At 36.4% G+C, this 25,962-nt stretch overlaps 3 protein-coding genes across 5 annotated transcripts; 2 read left to right on the forward strand and 1 right to left on the reverse strand.

Annotated features, from left to right (window-relative positions):
- Positions 1-1,472: 1,472 nt before the first annotated feature.
- LOC127798846 (ARM REPEAT PROTEIN INTERACTING WITH ABF2) lies at positions 1,473-11,027 on the forward strand. Its single transcript, XM_052332476.1, has 19 exons — positions 1,473-1,824; positions 1,909-2,066; positions 3,878-4,050; positions 4,132-4,252; positions 4,341-4,415; positions 4,525-4,619; positions 4,757-4,832; positions 5,140-5,247; positions 7,041-7,169; positions 7,367-7,435; positions 7,645-7,704; positions 7,795-7,918; positions 8,016-8,155; positions 9,082-9,145; positions 9,277-9,356; positions 9,478-9,542; positions 9,627-9,744; positions 9,845-9,969; positions 10,601-11,027. The coding sequence occupies exons 1-19, from the start codon at positions 1,497-1,499 to the stop codon at positions 10,725-10,727; spliced, it is 2,235 nt and encodes a 744-aa protein (XP_052188436.1). The 5' UTR covers positions 1,473-1,496; the 3' UTR covers positions 10,728-11,027.
- Positions 11,028-11,713: 686 nt separating this feature from the next.
- Positions 11,714-17,563, forward strand: LOC127798848 (RAN GTPase-activating protein 2). 3 transcript variants are annotated; one of them, XM_052332478.1, is made up of 3 exons: positions 11,714-12,276; positions 12,768-13,622; positions 15,612-17,563. In XM_052332478.1, exon 3 carries the CDS (start codon positions 15,624-15,626, stop codon positions 17,271-17,273), a length of 1,650 nt encoding a protein of 549 aa, XP_052188438.1. In that variant the 5' UTR covers positions 11,714-12,276; positions 12,768-13,622; positions 15,612-15,623; the 3' UTR covers positions 17,274-17,563. The 3 variants fall into 3 exon arrangements, with proteins under 3 accessions (XP_052188438.1, XP_052188437.1, XP_052188439.1); XM_052332477.1 differs by having other exon boundaries at positions 13,505-13,622; positions 15,599-17,563; XM_052332479.1 differs by lacking the exon at positions 12,768-13,622 and having other exon boundaries at positions 15,599-17,563.
- Positions 17,564-18,087: 524 nt separating this feature from the next.
- LOC127799172 (uncharacterized) lies at positions 18,088-25,905 on the reverse strand. Its single transcript, XM_052332933.1, has 12 exons — positions 25,849-25,905; positions 24,689-24,949; positions 24,360-24,407; positions 23,873-24,052; positions 23,709-23,775; positions 21,260-21,324; positions 20,777-20,855; positions 20,026-20,144; positions 19,850-19,929; positions 19,006-19,075; positions 18,686-18,763; positions 18,088-18,595 (listed from the first exon to the last, which is right to left on the reverse strand). The coding sequence occupies exons 1-12, from the start codon at positions 25,903-25,905 to the stop codon at positions 18,443-18,445; spliced, it is 1,257 nt and encodes a 418-aa protein (XP_052188893.1). The 3' UTR covers positions 18,088-18,442.
- Between the last annotated feature and the right edge of the window lie 57 nt (positions 25,906-25,962).

The following is a 25,962-nucleotide window of genomic DNA, read 5'->3' on the forward strand; positions in this document are numbered from 1 at the left end:
GAGTCTAGCTCATGAGCCCTTTGATGTTTAAATTAATCTTATGCCCAAAGTATATGATGCAAAAGATTAATTAAGTTATATTATGAGTAGAGTTGTGAATGTACATTTGTTATAAAATAATCTTTTCATTTATAAAATAAAGAGACTAATAGATGAAAAAAAAACTACAATATTCAACGAATATTTTGAATTTTCTTTTGAATTTGTGAACAAACACATCAAAAGTGTTTGTCTCAATTTTTCAACTATACTAGTCATCAAATAACCTCGTCAACCTCTCCAATGTAGTGGTCTCTCAACCAAATCTCTCATTTAAATTTTTGGATCAATTGGAATAGTGTCATTCAATCTTGGTTATCCCATCACTTCTTGTTGTTCATGAGGTTAATTTTGTGAATTTCTTATTTTAACGGGCTTTTGAGCCTATTTCTTTGATACTGGCCTATCATTGGACACAAGCCCACTTTATTGGATATAATAATTACTATTATAATAATTTTCATTATATATATTTTCATATTTAAAAAGTTCTGTTGAATATTAGTAAATAATGAACAAAACAGAATTATTTATGTTAGGTATTTAGAAAAAAAAATCTCATTCTTACACCTTTAACTTGAAAAAAAAATGTATTTTTACAACCAATTAAATTAAAATAAAAAATTTAAAGAAAATTTGAAATATAAGCAAGCAAGTGAAAAATCAAAATTTCCTGGCCAAAAATTTTCTTGCATATATGTAAGTTTATTATAATTTTGTATTATCTTGAGAACAAATTTAGAATTAGAATAAATAATTTATTTAGTTTTCCTAAGTAAATGTTGAAAACGATAGTTTCATATAAAAATAAATATCAAAGACAGTTTAAGTTTTATTTTTATTTTTAATAGATTTTCTTTTTTAAAATGTGTATGGAAAAATTATGGCCTCACCTGCATAAAAATAAAAACGAAAAATGAATATGATATGAAATGAAAATAAAGAAATAATATTTAAAATAAAAATAAAAATATAAACTTAGTAAAATGCCTAAATAAAAAAATATAAAGATTTTTTTATAAATATAATTTGTAATATATAAAATTATAAAAAATAATTATTCAATCTAAAAATAAATATAAATTTTATAATACTCTTAAATAAATTATAAAAAATAAAAAATTTTAAGTTAGAGATGAAAAAATCTCTTTATAAATAGAATTGTATTTCTAAATCAGAAATGTGTTTTTAATATTATAAAGTAACTAAAAGATATTTTTTAAAATTATAAAAATGGCCAAAAATATTTGTTTGAAAATTTAAAATTAATTTTTTTAAAAAATAATAAAATAATATTTTCGAGATGTTTTGATACAGAAAAATGCTATTGAATTGCTTTTCTTTTTCTTTTACAAACAATGAAACAAAACAACAATACAAAAAGAAAATAAAAGGAGTGTTTGTTTCACTTTCAGTTGCCAGAAGAAAAAGAATCGAGTATTTACGAGTTTCCCAAAATGCCACTGGATCTGGCGTGTTCAAAACCCAATCCTCCGTTCCAGCAGAGGCCTCTCTTGCCTTTGCCGTCCATGGAGTTCCACAGGCGTCAGGGCAAGGAAAATTCGATCGAAAGGAAGGGGCAAAAGCGGAAGCTGGAGGAAGACTTGGACGACGACCGGGAGATCGATTTACCGTCCGCCTCCGCCGCCGGCGCCTCCGCCGCGGCGCTACTCTGCGAAGTGGTCGCACAGGTCGAAACCCTCAACGACGCCTTCTCCTGGAACGAAGCCGATCGCGCTGCAGCCAAGCGCGCTACTCACGTTCTCGCGGAGCTCGCCAAGAACGGTAACTCACTCCAACCGCTCGGATCCAAGCACTCGAACTTTGTACTTGTACTTATATATATATGCTTGCTGGTTCTGGTGGCAGAGGAAGTTGTGAGTGTAATAGTTGAAGGAGGCGCCGTTCCGGCTCTGGTGAAGCATCTTCAGGCGCCACCGTTGAGCGACGGTGACCGGAGCCCGAAGCCGTTCGAGCACGAGGTCGAGAAGGGAAGTGCTTTTGCACTAGGGCTTCTCGCAGTAAAGGTTACTAGATTACAACGTGAATTGCATGCGTGCATCCAAATTTGCGTTATTTTCTATTTCTTTGTTTAGTTGTACTTTTTAGAGAGATACCTGTCATACATTTTATTTTTCACGACGATTTACAATGAGTATATCTACTCCAATTTGATGTAGGATATTGGGAATAAACTACTTGATCTTGCCATCTGTGTTGCATGCTTTAGATGGTCGGTACTACGACTTTTAGGTACTAACACAAATCTGCCTGGAAGAGAATTGTTATGGCAACTGAGGCTGGCTAGGATTGAGTTTCTGGGCTGTAACTGGTTCTGCAATTGGAAATTGCAATGTAGCTATGGTAATTTTAGACTTCTACTAAGATGTCAAGAATCTAGTAATCCTACCTAGAGTTTCTAAAGAATTACCTGCCATGGTTTAGATTGCATTATCCAACACACAAAGCTCCCAAGCTTATTTCAAATTATCAAGAGACCAAGTCCATCAAAATTTTTATTGAATTGGAAGTAAATATAAATATTAGTAACCCAATTCATTATTTAGCTCCTGTTTAGACCTAAATTTTACATTGGAAACTTTCAAATTTAATGAGGATAAATTGGCTTGTGATAGTTCCAGGGATTATTCTTACAATCTGTTTTTAGCAAATGTCCATTTGGGAAAGATGTTTTGTGCACATTGCAAGTTAGCACATTCCTCTTGTTAAGACCCTCCAAGTGGTTATGATTAAAAGCAAGCCCCTAATAAATTGGCTGCATGTTCCATTGAATGCCTAATTATTTAGGAACTAATTGGGTAAAATAAAAGAATGATTCATCCTTAAGGAAGAGTCTGACACAATCCAAAAGGATGTCACTATGAAAATTTCACTATATGGTGATGATCTTGTGCTTAACCAGAGGATATTTGTTTGTGTGATTATTATTTGGTAATTGGTATTATTCTTTTTGAGGGTGGGAGGACGAACCTTGGTAGTAATAGTAAGGTTGCTCATTTGTGATTGAAAAGGCAGCAAAGTCAGGGTAAGTTGTGTGCCATCTGACCCTTGCAAAGTAGGGAGCCTCATACATTAAGGATGTTCCTTTATTATTTTGTGGGTGGGACTTTAGAATGGCTACATTAGATTTGCCTAAAATAGCCTTTTTGACGTGGAGGATACAACAATATCAGCCACAATCACACCTTTATTCCACTATGTAAGGTTGACTGCATGAAGTCTAGTTGGGCATGCATCTCTATCCATGGCCACATCTGATGCATGGTCATTATATTCCACATCATGTTTAAGAGTTTTTTACAAAGTGTTTTTTGGTCTTCTTTGATCTCTTTTACTACAATTATTTTTTCTAATTTTATTTCATCCACTAGCCATGTTCCCATCCCTTTTTGACATGGAGAATGACACAAAATAAAACTTTAGTTATAGCGAAACACTAGACTATCAGGCCAACATCACAAAAGGTAAGCCTTGCAACGTACCGTGGTTATTACTCGGAAAACCTTCATCTCTTTACCTGGGACATGTGACACCTATTTGCTGTGCTGTGTTGGGGTATGAGAGCATTATTAACTCTAGTTATTGGTGCTATGTTTGGCTGTAATCTGGCGACCGTCACCTGTCCTCAGATTTGTCTACCACTACTAACTCTGAGCTTTCGAAACACTGGAAGTAATAATACTCAGATAATAGTTTTATGTTTCTTTTATGTTCATTCCTGTGACTTGTTTTTTCCCATACTATTGAAGTCTTTGGTCTTGTTATACTGGCATATAGTGCTAACCTTTTATTTTATTGATTTTGTTTCTACAAACAGCCAGAGCATCAGCAACTTATTGTTGACAATGGTGCCCTGCCTCACCTTGTGGATTTACTAAAGAGGCACAAGGATGGTTCCAGCTCTCGGGCTGTCAATAGCGTCATCCGAAGAGCAGCTGATGCAATTACTAACCTTGCCCATGAAAATAGCAGTATTAAAACCCGTGTTAGGTATATTTTCTCTTGGTTTTCTAAGTTCAGGGTGGAAGCATGTTCATTTTCTCTTTTTGGTAATCTGGACTGTGTTATCAGGTTGGAAGGTGGGATTCCACCACTTGTTGAATTGCTTGAATTCATTGATCCAAAGGTACAAAGGGCAGCAGCTGGAGCACTTCGAACTCTGGCATTTAAAAATGATGAAAACAAGCATCAGGTTGTGTGCCCTTTATGGAAAGATGAGTTTGTTATCGAGCTATTTTTTTTTTTAATGCTGTAACGACATGAAAGGTATGACTTTGCAGATTGTAGAATGCAATGCCCTTCCTACATTGATTCTAATGCTCCGATCTGAGGATGCTGCTATTCATTATGAAGCGGTAGAATTTTTCTCAAATTACCATGTTCACATCCTAATTTAGTTTCAACTTAGTCTGGAGCTTTTATTTGGTTAGCTGTAACTGTAGCATCAGATATTATGGGTTTCAGGTGGGCGTCATTGGAAATCTAGTGCACTCATCCCCAAACATTAAGAAGGAAGTTCTTCTTGCAGGTGCTTTGCAACCTGTCATTGGATTGCTCAGGTGTCAGACCATGAAATTTTGTTACTTCTAAATGGCTTTCATGTAGCATGAGGAACTTGCATCTATTTCCTAGTCAGTGTCTATGGCTACATGAGTTGTCCATTTACATTTTATAAATTTCATGATTTGAATGACAGTTCTTGCTGCTCTGAGAGCCAAAGAGAAGCAGCTTTGTTACTTGGACAATTTGCTGCCACAGATTCAGATTGCAAGGTAGATTAGGACTCATGCTGTGTTGCTCTGTCTGACTTGTTTTATTTGCTTGGTTGCTTGTTTGCAATATTCGAGGGAAGGGATCGGCAGTTTCTTTATGGAAAGCTTTTTATCAGTGTTTTTTTTTGTCATTTGATTTCAAATTTTCACGTTCATCTTGTTCAACCTTTTGGAGGCTATGATTACGGGCAGCTTCTTTGTTTCTGCCCACTTAAATTTCTATTTTAATCTAATGGCATTTTTAGTTAGTTTATTATCTATTTTCCTTTTGCCTCTTCCTTCTCTAAGAAAGTGAGATTATTTGCAGGTACATATTGTTCAGAGAGGAGCTGTGCGGCCTTTGATTGAGATGCTTCAATCCTCAGATGTGCAGCTTAGAGAAATGTCAGCATTTGCACTGGGAAGGTTGGCACAGGTTAGTTCTTTTTTATTTATTTCTTTTTCTTATTGCCAAATCCATGGATTAGCTGTTAACTGATGCCATTGACTGGTAAATTTTCGGACTGTTTATTGATGAATGTTGGCATGTATGACGAATGTAAGTTACTCCCTTCAATGAATTTCCACACCTTTGTAGATTTGGTAGTGAGTAGGTATATCATTGAGGCAGTGAAGTTTTAATCAGTGGCTGAGGAATTCTTACAAGAATAGAGTAGGGAATATACTTCTGTTAGTTCAGTATTCAGAGTTCTTGTTATATGAGGTCCTTGTTATTGTGGGATCTGGAGAGGTTAGTTATATGTTGCCTTACCCCATTAATACAAAGAGACTGTATCCATGTTTTGAACCTGTAAGAGGTCAAAATGGAACAACCTTATTGTGGGTCTTGGGATATTTCTCCTCAAATCCATGCTTCAAATGAATCAATCATTGTTGAATGCATTGCAAGAACAGTAACGATAACCAAGCTTTAATCCCACTAGGTGTGGTTGGATACATGAATTCTAGTTTGCCAACCACATCTATCCATGACCACATGATTGGAAAAGAAAAAGAGAGAAAACTAGGCAGAGTTGATCTATATTGAGCATGATAGGTATTGGGTAATATCTTTATGATTATATTAGTTTATTTCTAAAACACAGCTCAAAAGTAATTTATCATAGATAACAAGTTAACAACATCCTACTCATGCAAAAAAACTGTATAATGTGGTTCTCTTCTTGAAGTACTAGCAAAATCATTCAGCAATATTGCATGACAAATACTGACAAAATAAGCATTCACCTCAAAGAACAAACATGGATCACAAAGTGAATTTATGAGACAACAATGGCTGATATAATTGAAAGCATGACATAGAAAAACATATATTTGTATTGGAAAAACAATTTTAAAGGTAAAGTAAAAATACCAACCAAAACCAAGCGTGAAAGAGACTGGAAAGGTTGGATTTTACATTGATAGAGAAATTCAAAATCTTACTGAAGCCAATTCTTATGGCCATTGTGTCTCATGTTGGTTGGTTATGTGAAATGACAACATCCTGTGGTGATAGGATGAAAATAAAATAAAAAGAATAAGCATTCATATTCCAGAGCTAGAATTCTTGTAGCTGATGTTACCAAGTGGGATTAAGGCCTATGATGTTGTAGTTGTAACTTGTAAGCATGCATATCAGCATATGCTGGTGCACAAGTTAAGAGTATGGTGGCCAGCCATCTGATAACTTGCTCTTACATAGGTGCCTTGTACTGAATTAAAACTTGGCAAACTACTAAAGCTTGCCTTATTTATTTATTTTATTACAAACTAGTCACTGTACTTTAATATTTGTCACCACAATCACTAAACTTTTATTTTTTTGTTATATTTCAGTCTCTCTTTTCGATTTTTCATCAAATTCTGTTAAAACTGATGTGATGTACATTAATATAAACTCAGAAGTCACTTAGTGTTAAACTTAACATAAACCCCACAATCAAATGGTTTTGAGGTTTATATTAATGTATATCAAATTAGTTTTCGTTAATAGAATTTGATGATAAATCAAAAGAGGGACTGAATTGAAACAAAAATTAAAGTGTAGTGACCAGTTTGTTTCGAAATGCAAAGTTCAGGGACTAACATTATAATTTTCCCATATTTTTGATTTCTATGCCTTTCAGTATTGGAATAACAAATTTTCCCTCTTATTTTTACCTCTTGCACTGGTGTGCTCGAGTATATTGTAATAATATCTTTGGCTTCATATTTTCTCTTGTTCAGGATACTCACAACCAAGCTGGTATTGCTCATAATGGTGGTTTGGTGCCATTACTCAAGCTTCTTGATTCGAAAAATGGATCTCTGCAACATAATGCTGCATTTGCTCTTTATGGCCTTGCTGATAATGAGGTATAAAACTAATTTGATGAGATTCGGTGGAACTAACGGGGACTGGCATCCTTGGTTTCAGTTTGTTGAAATGATTTCTATTCTTTGTTTTTAAATTCATGAATTACTGCCTGAGTAGTTTTGTGATGAGCTTCATTCATTGGGCTAATACTGCTTATATAGCTTTCTAATTAGTTAAATTTATTGCATTCTTGTAGGATAATGTGTCTGATTTTATCAAGGTTGGTGGGGTTCAGAAGCTACAGGACGGAGAGTTCATTGTCCAAGTATGCTTGATTTTTGCTTTTGTTTTCCAAATTCCTGTTTAATTGCTATTACCTTGAGGTTTTCTTTAGATGCCACTGGAAGATAACATCATATGATTGAGTTCCTTACAAGGTTGCTTTAGCATTATTTATTCCCCTATGACCTTAAAAATGTTCTCTTGTTTTTTTTTTTCATTGGACCAATACCGTAATGATTAATGTGCTTTCAGGCAACCAAAGACTGTGTAGCCAAGACACTTAAAAGATTAGAGGAGAAGATTCATGGGCGGGTGAGCATTTATCAATGTTAAATAGCATGATGATTAGTTTACATCTATAAATTTATTCTTTAAATTGAATCACTCAGTTTCCCTGTGCAGGTCTTGAACCATTTGTTGTATATGATGCGTGTAGCAGAGAAGACTATTCAAAAACGAGTTGCCTTGGCACTTGCCCATCTTTGTTCTCCAGAAGATCAGAGAACAATATTCATTGATAACAGTGGTATGCCATTTGTAGTCCTACACATGACATAATTGAATCTGTTGGTAACAATGATTATAATTTGGTCAGTGAATTAGTTTGAATCACTTGTATTCAGGATTAGAGTTGCTTCTTGGCCTTCTTGGTTCTACAATCCTAAAGCAACAACTTGATGGTTCTATTGCCTTGTATAAGTTGTTTAACAAAGCCATGACGCTTTCTCCTGTTGATGGAGCTCCTCCGTCTCCAACACCTCAGGTGTTTTTCTATTGTTTCTTTACTTTGATGCTGATAGTTTATAAGATTTGGAGTTATTTCAAACATTTTACTCAAATATTTCACAGATTTGCAGCACGAAATTACCATTTTACTGAAATTCAGAGTTTCCATATTTCAGTAATGAAATATAAATTCAGAGTTTCCGTGTTTGCTTTAATGAAATATAAATTTAACTTTTTATGGATTCTGTACTGGGGACCTTTCTTTTAAAGTGACTTGGGATTTGTTTGACCAAAAAATGATGATAGAGATGGAACATTGATTTTCTATCACTTCCCAATCTTTCTTTGGTTTCAGGTCCTTCAATAAATGGAAAGTTCACTGTCACCTGGAATGTAGTCTCCCCCCCCCCCCCCCTTCTTCTCTCTCTCTCTTCATATTCCCATCAATTTGTATCTCTAAACATGTGTTCCAGTTATATATGCATTCCATGGTACCATGATGTTAATACAGAGAGCTAACATTTTACAACATTTCATAGATTACTGATCTATGCTTTGCAGCCAGAAATTTGCAATTAAAGTATTCTTTTATTGGTATGTATTTTCTGTTGACAATTGGATGTACATAATGTGAATCCAGATTTGCTGCTATGACTGATGTACATAATATGAACCCTAGAGCTGAACTGGCTATTTGTTCTTTTCCGTGTAACCTCTGAAATTGATATCTAGTTGCTAAGTTGGAGTCTGCTTATAGTCAGATTTCCATTTATATTTGCAGATACTTATCCCATGAAAATTGGTTCTTGATGTATTTAGCTTCCTTCCTCTTGTAATATATAGAAACTTATTATGTTGTATCCTCTTGCAATATAATGTCAGTTGTACCAGATTCAATTGTTATTTTGATTTTGTATTTGGTACACAGAATTGGTAAATATGATGACAATATTCTTGCTGCAGGTGTATTTGGGGGAACAGTATGTAAACAATCCTACATTATCTGATGTTACCTTTTTAGTTGAAGGTTGGACATCATTGTTTCTCTTTTGCTTTCTTGCATCCATCTGAAGATATATTTTATAGCTGTTAATATTTGTTGTATTAGCACTAGGGGTCTTATTGGATAAGTAAATGCCTTGGAAATTTTTTTTTCAGGTAAAAGGTTCTATGCCCATCGAATTTGCTTGCTTGCTTCTTCAGATGCATTCCGTGCAATGTTTGATGGTGGTTATAGGGTATGTGCACGGATGACTTTCCAGATCAATTTCCAAGTGCTGTCTGATCCAGTACTGCATAACAAAAGAAATAGGCTCTGTTGATCTTTGCTTCTTATTTCCTCTTTACTTGTATTGACAGGAGAAGGATGCAAGAGACATTGAGATTCCAAATATAAGATGGGAAGTTTTTGAGATGATGATGAGGTTACAAGCTCTCCAATACGTTGATTTTCTGTAGAATATATACTGCTAAAGATTTGTTTACATGGGGTTTTTGTTAATCTGCAGATTCATATACACTGGATCGGTGGATGTTACATTGGATATTGCCCAAGATCTCCTCAGAGCTGGTGACCAGTATCTGTTGGAGGGACTTAAGCGGCTTTGTGAATATACCATCGCACAGGTGAGCCTAGATATATTTTTTTACTACATTTGCTATTTTTGGATCAGATAGATTTCTAAATATGCCTCTCTTTTTTTTTTTTTTTTTTTTTCATAATTAGGATATATCATTAGAAAATGTTTCAAGCATGTATGAGCTATCAGAAGCATTCCATGCAATGTCGCTGAGGCATGCTTGCATTTTGTTCATTTTGGAGCAGTTTGACAAATTAAGTGCTAGGCCTGGGTATGTACTTTCTCTAAACTCACTGTACTGTGACTTATGTTAACGTGTTCTTTTTATCTTTTTCAATCTTGTTTCTAGATTACAACACTGGAAAGAATTTTAGACCTACAACTATCAACACACTTTATTCAGCATCACTAACTGATCCTTTGTTTTTATTGTTTGCATACTTTATGTGGTTGTATGTTTCTTGCGGTTGTGTCCATGACCTGCATCTATTTCATTGGCTCTGTGTATCACTGTGCTGCATTTAAGTCATTATTGGCAAATGAAAGAAAATGCTTATTAAGTTATTTTCTTCACATGTGATATCTAATATGGTAAGCGATACTTATTAACGCAATTTGCACACTGGCCCTTGTGTTGCTGCAAGAAAACCATGAAATTTATAATCTCTGTGACGCTAAACCTTGCATTCTATGAACAATACCTTGCGTGTGCTTGGGCAGAAAAAGAGAATTGACAAAAAGCGGACAAGGAAGCTAATACGAGAGCGTTATTTCTTTTGATAATGAAATGGAAAGCGGATCCCCAATTCATCAGAAGATGAATTAATATTCAGATTTGATTCCTTTGCCTGCTTGGTTGTTATCATCATCATCATCATTATTTTTGTTTTCTAATTTTGCAGGTATTCTCATCTGATCCATCGTATAATTCCAGAGATCCGAAATTACTTCGTAAAAGCACTCACTAAGCCTAATCCACATAACCTTCGGCTGGAGGGGGTTTCTCGTAAATTCTTGGTTTCTAACTAAATGTTATGTACAGAAAACTCTAGATTTAACGGGTGTCAAGCCAGCGAGTGGCCTTAATTGGCTGATTGTAGAAGGTCCACTCCCTTCTGATGGCAGAGCTCTATTACCTGTAACACTGTAAGTTGTTCCTTAGTGTCAATTGTGTTGGATCTTGGATACTGCTATCAACAGTTACTATCAGCAATATTATAACTTGCAGTGATTTAGACGGTTTATGTTTGTTTACCCAATGTATTACTCACCCAGTGGGTTCAACGTTGAGTTAACATTAGTATAAAGATGGTTCTGGTTTTGTATTCTTATCTGTTGTGCAGTCATTCAGTTTGATGGTTGTGTGGAGGGAAATTCATGATAGATGGCATTTTTATGCGGGCGACTTTCCCTTTTCTACGAATGGGTAAAATCTTAAAATAATCAAATAGGCCCATGAATCCTGAAGTTAATTTCTTTTCTTTAATGTAAATTAATTATTTGTAATTTGAGAATTCATCACTTGTAATTATTCTAATTTATGTACTTGATTGATTAGAATGTATTCATAAAAAAAAAGGGGCTCTACTAAAATTGTTAGAAATGATGGTTAAGTTTGTACTTTGCATTACAATACAAGCATTTTATTTGTTGATTTTTAAAGCATAAAACTTTGCCCAACCCTAGATAAAGAAAAGGTTTTGTTTAACACGTGTTTTTTTAACTAAAATATTAAGATTTATAAAATTTATTTTGACATAAAATTTGAAAAATAAAAATACCAAATAACCATATGGATAAATTTTCAAATCGTCATTCCATTTGCCAATGTGCTTTTGGGTTGGTTTCCTTAATGCAAACCCATCCACCATCGATCTTTAGGAGATGAAAATATGTTTTAATGATGAATTAAATTCTTAATCTAACTCGTATCAACGCAAAGACTCACGTGGAGTTGAAGCTTCGGTAATGGCATTGGCTGAAACTTGTTTTAAATTGACCTCTCCATCCTCTGCAACGTCCATCTCTTCTTTGTCTCAAATCCATGTTTCACCTCTCTCACTCTCTTTCTGGAAATGGCTTCCACCACCAAGGAGATGGCAATGGACTGGTAACCAGTTCTGCTACTCTACACAGACGGCAGCGTGGAGAGGTTCAAAGACTCTCTTCTCATGCCCCCCGCACTGTCTGATCCGGCCGCCGGTGTCTCCTCCCAGGACATCTCCATCTCCGCCCACGTCTCCGCCAGACTCTTCCTGCCAGATCATCCCACTCCTGCCGACAACCACCGCCGGAAGCTCCCCATCGTGATCTACTTCCACGGCGGCGGCTTCTCCTTCGAGTCCCCCTTCTCCGCCCTCTACCACCGCTACATCTCCACCTTGGCCTCCCAAGCCAGAGTCCTGGCAGTTTCAGTCAAGTAAAGGCTGGCCCCGGAAAACCCTCTTCCGGCTGCTTATGAAGACTTCTGGGCCGCTCTCCAGTGGGTCTGCTCCCACTCAGCCGGAGATCAGCACCCTGATCGGAAAGAGCCATGGCGATTTTGACAGGCTCTTCGTCGGTGGCAGTGCCTCTGGAGGTAATTAATTGATGGATTGAATTGTTACACTGTTATATGAATTGAAATCGAAGGACGTTCAATTGTCAATATTTAAAACAGGCAACATAGTTTGATGCGAAGGATCCTGATACTGACATGGCCAAGAAAATTATGAGCACCTTAGCTTTTTTTTTTTTGGATTCCAATCCATTAGTGACTATCTCAGCCACCTTATCCCTGGGTATTGGCACTATTGATGGCACTCTCAATATTCTTCCTCTGAAAGAAAACATTCTGCTTTCCCTAAGAATCAAACCTAAGCCAAAAATCTCGAGATAAGTTTTTAATCTGCTCCTTTATCACTCGGCTATGCCCCGAGTACCTTAGCTTCTTTTCTTGATCGTTATTAGGTTCTATACTAGACAAGAAACTTTTAACTCTCAAACCATTCTTTAAAAATGTTTAATTTATAAAAAAAAAGAAGAGAAAATGTGCTTATATATTCTCAGAAGTCCTTTTTTGTTTTACAGATCTCATAGACTTCTTTGATCTCCTTTCCAAAGTATTGATCACCGATCTCTCCCCTATCCTCCGACTCCCCGGAAGACCCAGCCACCCCCCGGCGTCTTCTCCAAAGACATCGCCATCTCCTCCAACGTATCCGCCAGACCCACCCTTCCTCCCTAAAGCCGCTGCCTCCGCCTGCCCCAAAGACATCGCAATTGAGCCCGAAGTCTTCTCAAGTTTTTAAAAAGCAGCCTAATTGAAGTTGTTACCCTTCACATTCATCTAAATTATTCGTTTTTGGACCAAACAATGCACTTCACATACAACAAAGTTTCGAAGAAGATGAGATTTTTTTCGTATATGAACTCAAAGTTTAGTCTAACTTAAGATTTTTACCTGATCTTTTCGATAAATAGTTTCTTATAATTAATTAATTACTCAGAGAGCAGATTAAATATCCGTGTCTCTGGTTCTAATCATGTATAACAAAAACAAAATTTAATTTAATAATGTATATATTATTAAATTCGCCACCTTCCCTAGAAACAGAAGCAAATTAAAAAATTCACAATAAATAAAAAAGCGGTAGTAATCTACTAGAAAAATCAAGAAACCAGGGGTGCAAGTGTATTTTTCGAAAAGTTGGAGTGGCATTTGTCCAGACTCAAAGGGTGATCCAGTCATTTACCATAAAGAGCAAAAACCTATTCCCTCATTTTCAGTTTCAGATCGAGTGAGTTTCTCTTTGTTTCCCTGGCAGCTTCGCTCACTGACTCACTGACTCACTCTCTACCCCCCAACCCATCTTCCGCCGACTGTCCGGCAATCCCAGCTGAAGGTGCAGTTAACCGGACGGAAGAATCGGATCAAAGAAAAGGGTACTCACTTCATTTCTTCAGAATGCCATCTTTATTGCATTTGTTGGGTATTTAGGGTTCGCTCGGTTCTTCATTGTAGGATCCTTGTGGATAGTTTACGTAATATTTTCATGTAGCATATATATGCGCCTATACTGTGACCGATCTGTTACATTTCATGTCAAAAGTTCAAATCTTCGCGACGTTTCTGAAGTTTTGTCAGTAAGTCTTTTGTTGTTTTGGTAGTTATTTTTCTTTTTTGCATGTTCCTCTTTTTGGGCTTAGATCTCTGTAACCCTATCTTGTTTGGGTTCTGAATTTCCTATGAGTTTTTTTTACCATATGGGCTCCCATTCTGCGTTTATTCGGGAAAATAGGACTTATAGAATTATTATTTTATTTTTTTCCTGGAACGTATGAACAGTTTTTCTTAAAGTAGATAAATCCACTTTTTCTGTTGTCTCTAATTTATTTCTCTCTTTCTGTTAATTTATGCAAGGTCTATAGCTTTGTGGTTGAGAGCATACATAACAAAATGAGTAGTCTGACAAAGAGTTTGGGTACCCGCTAATAAGTATTCGGTATTTTGCTATTGGCTGATGAGTAGGCTACATTGTGTAACATGAAAATAGCTAGAGCAAAATGAGGGAAAAGAATAGTATCTGTGAGGCAAGAAGGAGAGACGCCCGGCAAAGGGTAGTAGCAATAGAATGGTATTATCGTCCAGTTAATTCGCAGGTTTTACAAATTTCTTGACATCATCGTTTCCTCTCCCATGATACCGTTAATGTATTAGTTGACAAAAGCAAACAAATATCTTTTCAGATGAAGCCCATGTGCAACTAGTGTATCAAGTTGTTAAGGGGTTGTTCTCTTTTTGTTTGTAGTGTTTTCCGCGTTTCGAAAATTTTGAGGGTGTTTGTTATGAAAACAGCCAAAACGACTTTTTGTTTTGAGTTTTTTTTACAATTTTTTTTCTTGTTTTCGAAAATGCGTTTTTGAAAATATGAAAGTAAATACGTTTTCATTGTTTTGTAAAATTAAAAACTAAAAACAACAAAGAGAACAGGGCCTAAGTTTTTTGCCCGTTATAACTAAAATAGAAGACCTTTCTTCAAGAGAAAACTGCAATTATAGCAATTTCTTTGCTTGCTTATCATGCCTCAGACCAGTTCTATTCATTTAAATTGATTTTTGGGTACTGTTCTTAAAAGTTTGTACGTGAGATGTTTCTCTTTCATTAAATACATGCTGAGAAGGTAATGCCTTCATGCAGGAATGGTTTTTCACTAGCTTGTCTTAAGGATGTGTTTGTTCTAACTTATAAACTAGATGAAATGGTGAAAATTTGTAGGAAAAGTGGGAGAGGAAGAACGAAAAAAAAAAAAAAAATGGTGAGAAACCCTTAGACATGATGTAGCCATAGATGGAGATGATTGGAGATCTAGAATTCTTGTAGCCAGCCTCACCTAGTGGAATTAAGGTTTGTGATTGTTGTTGTTGTTGTTGTTAGAACAACAACATCTCTTACCTTCAGTCTCTTACCTTCAGTTTCTTTTAACTTATTTAACGTCTCCTACCTTCATTCTTTCTCAACTTTTGGGGGTGTTATCATTGATTGCTTTTTTCTTAGAAGCAATTTCATATGTTACTGTTGGCTTGTGCATCAAATTCTATAGCATTGTTGGCATGTATTCACCTGGTGCTTCTTGTTTGCTTAAAGTTTGTATTGTAAACATGGGATCACATACACAAATATCCAAATGGTCTTTGTCATTTATCCTCCACTATACACCTAAGTACACATGGGCAGGTTTATTGCGATCATTGTGTTAAAGCTATGGGCTTTTGGTGAATCATTGGCAATTTGAAGTAACCTATATGGCATTTTTAATTAGAATTTGTAAATTGGTTTAGTTTTTTCTTGTTGATATTTTTTCTTTATTTTTCAAATTTTGCTTTAAGAGGATAATGACAAATTATTCACTAAAATGCAGTTTTCATTTGAAGATTTTTTCTGCAATGGATGTGATAACACCAAATTCAGAACGGCGACCACTTTCCATCAAACTGTGGCCCCCAAGCCAAAATACACGCCTTATGCTTGTGGAACGGATCACTAACAACCTTTCCAGTCAATCCATTTTCACCAAGAAATATGGTAGTCTGAGCAAGGAGGAAGCTGCAGAAAATGCCAAAGAAATTGAAGATGCAGCTTTTTCCTCTGCAAATCAACACTATGAAAAGGAGCCTGATGGTGATGGAAGTTCTGCAGTGCAGCTTTATGCTAGGGAATGCAGTAAGCATATCTTGGAAGTTCTTAAAAGGGGCCCTAGCACCAAGGAGAACGAAGAGGCTGTTAAACTTGACAAAGTTACTGGACCTCACGAAACTTTTTTTGATATATCTAAAGGCCAGCGGGCCTTCATTGAAGCGGAGGAGGCTCAGGAACTTTTAAGTCCGTTGAATGAGCCTGGAAATTTGTACACTAAGATATGTTTCAGCAATAGAAGCTTTGGCTTGGGTGCCGCTCAGGTTGCTGGCCCCATCTTGGAATCTCTTAAGGATCAATTGCAGGAAGTTGACCTATCAGATTTTATTGCAGGAAGGCCAGAGGCAGAAGCTCTTGATGTCATGCATATATTTTCAGCTGCCCTGGAAGGTTGTATTTTGAAGACTCTGAATCTCTCAAACAATGCCTTGGGTGAGAAGGGTGTAAGGGCATTTGAGAAGCTCCTGAAAGCACAAAGTAACTTGGAGGAGCTCTACTTAATGAATGATGGTATCTCAGAGGAAGCTGCACAAGCTGTTTCTGAGTTAATTCCTTCCACAGAGAGGCTTAAGGTTCTCCACTTTCATAATAATATGACAGGAGATAAAGGGGCTGCCGCTATATCTGAGGTTGTGAAGTGCTCTCCTATGTTGGAGGATTTCCGATGCTCCTCTACGAGGATTGGCTCTGATGGAGGAACTGCTTTAGCTGATGCACTTGGGACATGTACTCATTTGAAAAAGCTTGATCTCCGGGACAACATGTTTGGTGTAGAGGCTGCAGTTGTGCTGAGCAAAGCACTCTCCAAGCATGCAAATCTGACTGAGGTTTATCTGAGCTACCTGAATTTGGAAGACAAGGGAGCAATTGCAATAGCAGATGCACTTAAAGAATCGGCTCCGTCACTTGAGGTCTTGGATATGGCTGGAAATGATATAAAAGTTGAAGCTGCATCCAGTTTAGCTGCATGCATAGCAGCAAAGCAGTTCCTCACCAAGCTGAACTTGTCTGAGAATGAATTGAAGGATGAAGGTGCTATTCAAATCAGCAAGGCTTTGGAAGAAGGCCATGGCCAGTTGAAGGAAGTTGACCTGAGCACCAACTTGATAAGGAGGGCTGGGGCTCAGATATTGGCTCAGACTGTGGTGCAGAAGCCCGAGTTTAAGTTACTAAACATTGACGGCAATTTCATCTCTGAAGAAGGCATTGATGAGTTGAAGATTATATTTAAATCTTCTCCGAATATGCTTGGGTCCCTGGATGAGAATGACCCCGAGGGAGAGGAAGGAGACGATGATGGGGATGAAGGCGGTGAGAAGGAATCTGGAGATGAGGATGAAAGTAACAAACTTGAATTGGAATCGAAACTGAAGAATCTTGATGTTAACTCGGAGGAGTAGAGAGGTTATTTCATGTCAGGTATCTTTTGGGTTCAACAAGCAGAGCATACTTAGGTTTGCCAAAACTGACCCGTTTCACCAAGCAGGGTCAGTTTTGGCAACTCCCAACAGATCCCGGCACAGATTGTTCAACCGTATTTTAGGTTTGATGACATTATTTTCCCTTAGGTTGGTTTCTGTGATTTTCCATGTAATGACTAACCTAAAATCTTTCTTAGCTGAGATGCCAACTTTTGGGGTTGTCTTGGCAGTTAAGAACTATGAATTGAGGCTCTCTCTCTCTCTCTCCACTGCGCTTGATGAATTCTGTATCCCGTATAATCAAGGCAACTTGAATCTAATATGAACATGAAATGGTAGAACTGGGCCAATTATTGTTGTTTTATTTGTTTAAATTAGCAGTTGTAACAACTTTTCTCTTAATGGTGCTCGCAAGTGTCAAAGTCTCGTGCATCCCTCCAAGTTCAGCTGCAATCGATCAACTCATGTACCTTGTCATGTCAGGGCAGTGTAGCAAGAGGTCACAGATTTTGATTCCCAAAGCCCATTTATAAATGACACCATCCTAATTTCCTCTTGCTACCTGCCTCTTATAATTAATTAGTTTGCCTTTCATTATCCGATAGCAAGCATCTTCTTTGAATCACGTTGTCACAGATTTAGCTTCAGCAACATATATCTGGCAAATTCCTGAATGGGGCACATCAAATGTATAATTGGATGAGTTTACATGGTGCTGGATTACTAATAGATGTACAACTTATAATAGACTGCTAGGGAAAGTGGTAATAATTGAGGAAACATGAGCCAGAACTGAACCAGTCAAAACGATCACTTGGATGGTGCAGCCCACCCACAAAGCAACAGGTTGAAGCCACATGCAATTGTCTTTCCAGTGATGATGAATCTGGGGTTATAGGAAAAATAAAAACCACTACTTGCACTTGTGGACAAAAGTATTTCAATCCCAGTGGATCTGATTTAACAAGTTCAGTCATTCAAATTGATAGCAGCACGGCCACGGGTCAAGTTCAAATAGAAAACAAAGAGAATAAGGTGGAAACTTGAATTAGCATATCCTTTTAAAGGTAAAACCTAACAAAATAAGGTAAAGGCTGAACTCGACCAATTACCAGAACACCTAAGTGTAGAAAATCTCTGGCTGCATATCACAAATTGAAATTTTGATCAGTATTTGGCCCATAAACTTTCTGATGATGTGGCTCTTTGACAACTTCAAGCTGGTAATTTTGATGATCAAGTCTCTGCAAAGCTTGGTTTATTGGTTCTTGAAAATACTGAAGTGATATAAAGATAGCTTCCTGTTTACCAAAAGATCAATACCGTCAACAATGGCAGATATATAAGTTAGTGACATGGCAAATTGACAAATGAGATCAACAATACCGCACCTCTGTTCGGATGGTTCTACTTCCTTGATTTGGGCACGTGTTCAAGTATGAATCAAATATCTCCTCAACATTTTTGCCCTGGTAAAAAGAAAAAGATACAATTTGGGGATTTAGTAAAATTTACCAGTTTCTTTCTCCACTAGCAAGCCATCCCTAAAACAAAACAACTTAAGCTATAATTTGACGTAGCAAAATGAATTGTACAGATCATAGGATAAATTGGACGATATAAGCAAAGGAAAGGGGGTTTGGTCTGACAAATGAAGACTATAGCAACTGGAACAAGTGCAAAAAAGTTTCTATTGCTAAAATCACCTTACCTTTAAGTTGTTGTCTTCTTCTATGCACTCTTCCAGCCCAGCAAGTCCACCAAAAGCAATTAATAAGTGCCTGAACAATATGAGAAACACACGCATATACATAAAAAGGCTTCAGCCAAATTTAGATCAGGATTAACACACGATCATTTCACTTGAGACACTACACAGTAGCTTAAAACAATGGGAAGTTGAAAGCTCTATGAGAAAAATAACCAGGTGTAGAACTACGGAACTAGATAGTTTAGTAGCACATTTATAAGTATGTGCTCACCTTCCTATTAAGCAATTAGATTGTTTAGTAGGGCATTTATGAGTATATAGCAACTAGATTGTTTAATAACTAAGACAGTTATTGCTCGCCCTCCTATTAAGCAATAAATCACAAAAAACTGAAGGATCCTCCCTCCCTCCTTTTTATTTTTATTTTTTGTCTTTGGAATGACATTGCAGCATTAGTACTAGATATTGATAGGATATATCATCAAGCGTTTGTTAATGGTAGTAAATCTCCCTCGGATGTTATTCCACATACTTGAGAGTTGAGTCTTGGTACGAAAATCCTTCTCCATTAAGGGAGTGGAGTTGACAGTCTACAAGAAACAAAGAAAAAACAGAAAGAAGCTAGCTAAAAACTAGTAGTTTTCATCAAAACTGCTATATTCTCAGCACTAGTTCTGAAAACTTGACAAGAATATTGAACTCATCACAAAACTTTTCCTTCCAGGACGATAGTAAAACAATTGGCGGGCAACGGTTCCAGAAAAGTCAACACACAGCACAAGGATTTGGCCTGATAATTTCAGCAACAAGGAACCTATAGATTATAAATAGTAGAAAGCAATACCTAAAAGAAGGTAGCATAAGTTCTGATGACTTTATAAACTGACCATGTTCTGAGGTGCCAATCAGATGATCATACCCACCCTGTAATATTAAGCAAACAATTTAATTGAACAAGCTCCGTTCAAAAGAAGGGGAAAAATGTTTTTTTTTTTTTAACTTTTTGTGGGGATTGCATACCTTATGTGGGCTCTCCTTGAAAACAGAACTGACATTGGAAGCATATCGCACTTTATAGCCCCAGTACATTCCCAATTCTTCCCTAGGCCTTGAAGACGAGACAACCTGGCGTGGTAAATCTAGAAATTGAAATATGTTGTAACAGACCATGAGTAATACAAAATTTTGAATTCAAATGAAAAAAAAAATCCACGTATGATCAATGATCAATGATCTTAGTATAGAACTAAATTAAATTTCAGGAATTAAGAAAAATTATTATGAAAATTCCCTAAAACAAATGGAGATGCAATTATAGACTTAAATATGAGGGGTTTTGTTTCTAAATAAAACTATCATAAAAAAAAAAAAAAAACTGCTACCAAGCCTTGTACAAAATAAAAAAGAGATTAGAAAAAACCTTTAATACCTACAGGCAGATATTAGGTCATATAAAAAATGAACAAAAGAAAATAGACAAAACAGAGTGCTTTCTCTCAGGAAAATGATAGTTTAGATTAAGAAAAGAGAGAACGAAGAAACTAGCAACCTACCACATGACTTTATGTTGAGCATATACTTTCTCATAACCATAATGATTTGGCAATAGATAGTTCAGGCTGTGGAAAGGACAGGGAGAAGATGAACACGCAACTTAATTCAAATTTGAGGGACTGAAGACCACATGAAACTGACTTGCTAATTCTTATACAAACATATTGAAATTATTTGACGCAAAAAATTAAACTAACCCAAAACATTTATTCAGTACCTGCATCCAAATTGCGATCAGTACCCATAGCTACAGTTACTCTTATTCCAGGTTCAAGTACTTTATCAATCAAAACATTCTGCAAAACATTACATCCAATCAGCAAGTCACTCCATCATAAGGGGGAAAAACAATTTAAGCATGTCTATTAATCTCTTCCACTATAGTATATTGATGATTACAAGCTAAAATTTAATTTCCTAAGCTGAAACAAATGACAAATCAGTAAGCCAAGTAGGAAACATTTCCAAGTTAATTTAAGTCTTATAAAACCAAACCATCATTCATCCTTTCTTACCCTTTCTTTTTTCACAGGAGCATTTCTGTCTCACTGCTTACAAACATACTATAACCATATTATAATTCAATATTAACCATAAGACAAACAATCTCTAGTCCATAAAAGAAAGGAGGAAAATATCTATTGCTACCAGCTAAATTAAATAAGGGGGCCAAAACAAACTTTTATATGATAACACATACTTTACTAAGGCCCACATCGACCAGTGTTCCTGTACGATTTGGAGCTGGTTCCTTGAGGGTGACACCTACAAGACGGCCAGATATGATAAAGTAAATGATCAACCAAAGGGATCCAAAAGCTTTCCTAAAGTGTGTGAAAGATATAACTGCTCCTTTTTCTTTGTTTAAGATACATAAAAGAAATATAATACAAACATACATGAATAGACTCAAAATCTGCAAAATACTAAGAAACAAGGGATATGGAAAGGGACAGATTTGCCCATCCAAGTAAAAATGGATATGAGAATAGTTCCTTTAGACAATGAATCACAATGGGGTGTGTTCATTTGGTCTGTGGGCCGGACTGGACTGGCCCTAGACTGGAATTGATTTTTTGAAATTTCTTGGACTGGAGTAGAGAAGGACCGAACTGGACTGGACCGTTCCAGTTCAGTCTGGCCCTATGTATTATTTTTCAAGTAAACAGTAAAATGGCTTCTTGCTTACTTTAAAATGAATGGTAACAGTAAATTGTTTTAAAAGATCAAAGATCAAAACCTTCTTGCTTACTTTAAAATGGTTGCAGTTTGTTCCCAAAGATGAAGGCAGTGAAACGGTAATAATGATGTGGCAGTGCAATTTAGACAAGCATTGCAGTGGGATTTAAGCTAAATTTAGAGAATACAATGAGTTTTTCAGGAACATGTAACCACTGGATTGATCTCAAATGTCAATTTCCAGTACTAACAAGAGAGAAATGTATTATTTTTTAGATAATACAATGAGTTTTTATGAAGTTTGAGTTAGTAGAGTTCAGAGGAGAAGATAAAATGACAGTATAAGCATTGGCCAAGTGGAGATGCTACATACTAAAAGAAGATGCACATGCTGCAATGCGAAGTTTGTATAGTAGGCAAAATTTGTGTGCTATCTATGAGTTGTAAAGAACGCATGCAGTGAACCAAAAGAGTTTGTTTTCAATTTGGGATAGGAATTTTGACGTATTCAGATTTATGTAATGTTAAAAATTTATTTATTTTATATATTTCATTCAGTCTTCAGTCCAAAACCAGGACTGGACCAGAAGGCTGATTTTGTCAAAAGTCTAGATCAAAGACTGGACCAAAACCTATTCAGTCATGGACCCAACCGGATTTTCCAGTCCGGTCTTCCAGTCTAAACTGGAATTTGAACACCACAATACAGTCTCAGAAAGCCCAAAGAACCAAGCAGTTTCTCTCTTTGCAAATGCAGTGAAAGCACGGGCAAAACCAACTGTATTGCCCCTTTCTCCCATTGCCTAGAGCAAACCTTGCTCCTGGAGGATAAAGGAACTACAACCAAAGAAATCACCAGCCACTCTACTTCACAACTGCAATATCAGCAGTTAACAAACTGAAAGTTTCCTAGCCACAGAACATGTAATAGCACAACACTTACCAAGCAGGTTTTGCCAGTATACAACACCTGTACAAATACTTTTGCATCTCTACTTCAAATAATCAAATATTAAGCATTGCCTCCAATGACATTCAGAAAATAACAAACTTGAGAAGTGCCTTGGTCCTCCAAGGCTCCAACTCCTCTTTCTATATTACCTCCCACGACCTCTTCAGACCAAATAATCCTCCTTTGGTGCTAATTGGGGGGGTACTAAAATTCCACCCAAAAGGATGCTGCCATACAACCATCCTTCCAAACATGAACTTAGTGAACTTCCCCCCTAACCATGAAGTTCAAACTACTTCCCTAGGGGAAAAAGGGTAAGTTGCCACATAAGCTCTTTTTCCGTATTGAACTCATACAGGTATGAAAAACCTCCCTCGTTGGCCTGCTGACATCAATTAGTAAGATCCTTTCCCCCAGCAACCATTTATTAGAAAGAATCTTATGGAGAAATCACCCTCCTACCCATTTTGTCACCCTCCCCACAAGCTCTCATTTTCAAATCCAAAGGCTCAACAACCACTTCGCAATGAGGCTTAGCTTTCCAACATTAACTGTTTGTGTTGCTACTAGTTCATCTTTCACATCACCAATTTCCTGAAGTTCAGGACAGGGGAGTGAATCAGGAAGAACCAGCATCCAGCAATCAATTCCAATGCTGCCCTCTTCCTTCCTCCTCTTGGGTACAAATCATTGTACAAGGCAATTAAAGTTTTTTAATTAAGCACCTGTCCATTAGCAGCCTATATAATCCTATCTTTCATAAACAAACGTAACCAACTTAATCTTCAGTTTATGTATTCCTACGTGTTTCAATTCAGATGAATATCAATGATGGATCAGGTATTTACCAGGCAAACCCGTTTACCTAAATCCAGATTCCAACAGGACGACAATTAAAAGATGCAACAAAAAAAGGAAATTTTCAACCTTGAAACTTCAATGGTTAGGCAGTAGCTTGTTACGAAGCATAGTAGCTATTATAATGCACATAAATTAAGACTGTAAGGAGATAAATTACCTTCACGATATGGAGCCCATTCGTGCTTGCGCAAATGATGTGGAGCATCAAGTGGAGGCAAAAGACCCTACAAAAATTTTGGATGTGACAAAGTTGTATGCCTCCAAGAACTAAAAGAAGGAATTACTGGTTAGATGATAGAAAAGTAGATATTAGGTTCGCACCACAAACCGCAAGCTATTATGTTTAGGAAATAGATTTTTTCTTAGATACTGTGGTGTCTCAAGATAGCACAAGATACTCATAAGGAAAGCTGCGCCACTCTCATCATCATCTGAAACGTCATACATTGCATCAACAGTTGAACCATTCATTGAACCACTCTTGCTGTCAAATATCACCACCTGTGTATATAGCAACAATTATACCTCCTCTGATGAGCAAGTAGTTACAAATTCTTAGGTTAGCCAGTAAAAATGCCAATTTCTTTATACAAATAATCCAAATCCTGCTCCTGCTCCAAACAACTGATTTTGAGTAAGAACCAGAACTCAAATTCAGTCTACAATCCACTATAAAGTTCCATCTTCATCCAATTCAAATTAATCATATCAGCAGAAACAACGCACCAAAGTGCTCACAGAAAAGCATAAATTATACGGTTAGGTTTATAGGCACTCAAGCTAAATTTAAAGTAACTCAGGTAGTTACCTCGTCAATTCGAAAAATAGTCGCAGCTCGTGCAATTTGACCAGCCAACTGGAAAAGAAAGAAATTGAAAATGAGAAGCTTTCAGAAAGACCTTAAATTTGGTTGCCAACATCCTGAACATTGGACACCATGTTCCATAAACAGGTTCAGGGAGACAAAGACAGTCCAAAACAGCCACATACAGTAGTGCTAAGCTCAACTGAGCCACTTTTCCAGTTCTACCACAGGGAAAAATGATCAAGCACTTAAGCTGCAAAATGAATTTTTTGGGCAACCAAACAGAGAGAGAGGGGGCGGGATTTTGCAAAATCCACCGAGAGAGAAGTTACTCGGGTAGCGAGCTCGAGAGACTGAGCGTTGTCAATGATCGAACCGGGGACCGCAATGCTGACTGTGGGGATTTCCCTGGGACCGACGTCGTGCCGATCAATCTCTCTCTTATTTTTCTTCTTCTTCTTCTTCTTCGGGTGATGCTTCGTCTCCTGAGAGTCGCCGTTGACAAGCTCCAACTGATTTCCAGCATTCGATGCTGGGTCTGTGCTTCCACTGATTCCGACTCGACCCTCTTCTTCTTCTTCGCCATTTCGGCGCTACAACTCTCGCCTATAGAATCGCGGGTTATTAACTGGGGCTTTAGCCCTTCTTTGCTCTCTAATTTATTAATAGAGTTTGGTGTTTGGATATAGAAATTTTATACTTTATTAATTCCTAGACAACAATATATATCATAATTTCCTTAGAACTCCTATAATTCATTTTTTTTTTATAATAGTTCAATTCCATCTATCATTTGTCATATAAATTATTTATCCTACATCTTCAAATATAACTTGTTATAATTGTAAATTAAAATTAAAATTTAATTACGATTGAAATTTATATTTTAATCATGATTAACATTTCAAATTTAACTATAATTATGAAATCAAATTTAATTGTGATTAACATTTATCTGAATTAAAAATTTATCTTATTGACTCATATTCTGATTAGTATATAATTTCATGTATATATTTATAAATAAATTTTAAGTCTATAAATAAGTGTTCAATACCCTATAATTAATATAACTATATCACTATTATTGTACTAATATCATTATATTAATATTTTATTTTTTTATAATTTTTTCTAATTTAAATTTTACACATTAAATTATTTTAGTTGATGGTCTGACTCTGATTTATTTTCAATCCAAAATCACAATAATAACCTCATTTCTATCTAATTCACATTTTGTTCAACATCCCATCCTAACATCTTCATTTTGGCATCTCAAAATCACATCATTTTAGAAATTATAGTCTCACCTTCGAAACTAGAATTTGTAATAACAAAAGATAAAGACGAGAGAATACGAGTGCTTTTGTGAGATGTGGGGTGCCCACAACGAAACCAAATTGCTGTTTATTTTTCGACATGTTCTCAAGAATTACTCTTACGATATTATCAACCTTTTTCCAATCATCCAATCGCTCTATGTTGTAACTGAATGCTCCCAGAAATGTGCATCCAATCGCTCTATCATCAGCCAGCCATTCGCCATCTCCATATTCAAAAATTTGACAGCTCTGGAGAACACATCTGTGATTTCACAGCTTCT

The sequence above is a fragment of the Diospyros lotus genome, chromosome 4 (genome assembly GCF_014633365.1).
Source record: "Diospyros lotus cultivar Yz01 chromosome 4, ASM1463336v1, whole genome shotgun sequence".
NCBI lineage: Eukaryota > Viridiplantae > Streptophyta > Magnoliopsida > Ericales > Ebenaceae > Diospyros > Diospyros lotus.

Bases quoted from the DNA above. Each gene is read 5' to 3' on its own strand.
- LOC127799172 (XM_052332933.1), bottom strand. From the start codon at position 25,905: ATGGCGAATGGCTGGCTGATGATAGAGCGATTGGATGCACATTTCTGG. The intron at 24,950-25,848 runs GTTACAACATAG...CGAGAGTTGTAG, and splicing joins CACATTTCTGGGAGCATTCA to CGCCGAAATGGCGAAGAAGA. The intron at 20,856-21,259 runs GTATGTGTTATC...AATGTTTTGCAG, and splicing joins TCGATGTGGGCCTTAGTAAA to AATGTTTTGATTGATAAAGT.
- LOC127798846 (XM_052332476.1), top strand. From the start codon at position 1,497: ATGCCACTGGATCTGGCGTGTTCAAAACCCAATCCTCCGTTCCAGCAG. The intron at 4,253-4,340 runs GTTGTGTGCCCT...ATGACTTTGCAG, and splicing joins ATGATGAAAACAAGCATCAG to ATTGTAGAATGCAATGCCCT. The intron at 7,436-7,644 runs GTATGCTTGATT...ATGTGCTTTCAG, and splicing joins ACGGAGAGTTCATTGTCCAA to GCAACCAAAGACTGTGTAGC.
- LOC127798848 (XM_052332477.1), top strand. From the start codon at position 12,156: ATGAAGACTTCTGGGCCGCTCTCCAGTGGGTCTGCTCCCACTCAGCCG. The intron at 12,277-13,504 runs GTAATTAATTGA...TTTCCCTGGCAG, and splicing joins CGGTGGCAGTGCCTCTGGAG to CTTCGCTCACTGACTCACTG. The intron at 13,623-15,598 runs GTACTCACTTCA...ACTAAAATGCAG, and splicing joins GAATCGGATCAAAGAAAAGG to TTTTCATTTGAAGATTTTTT.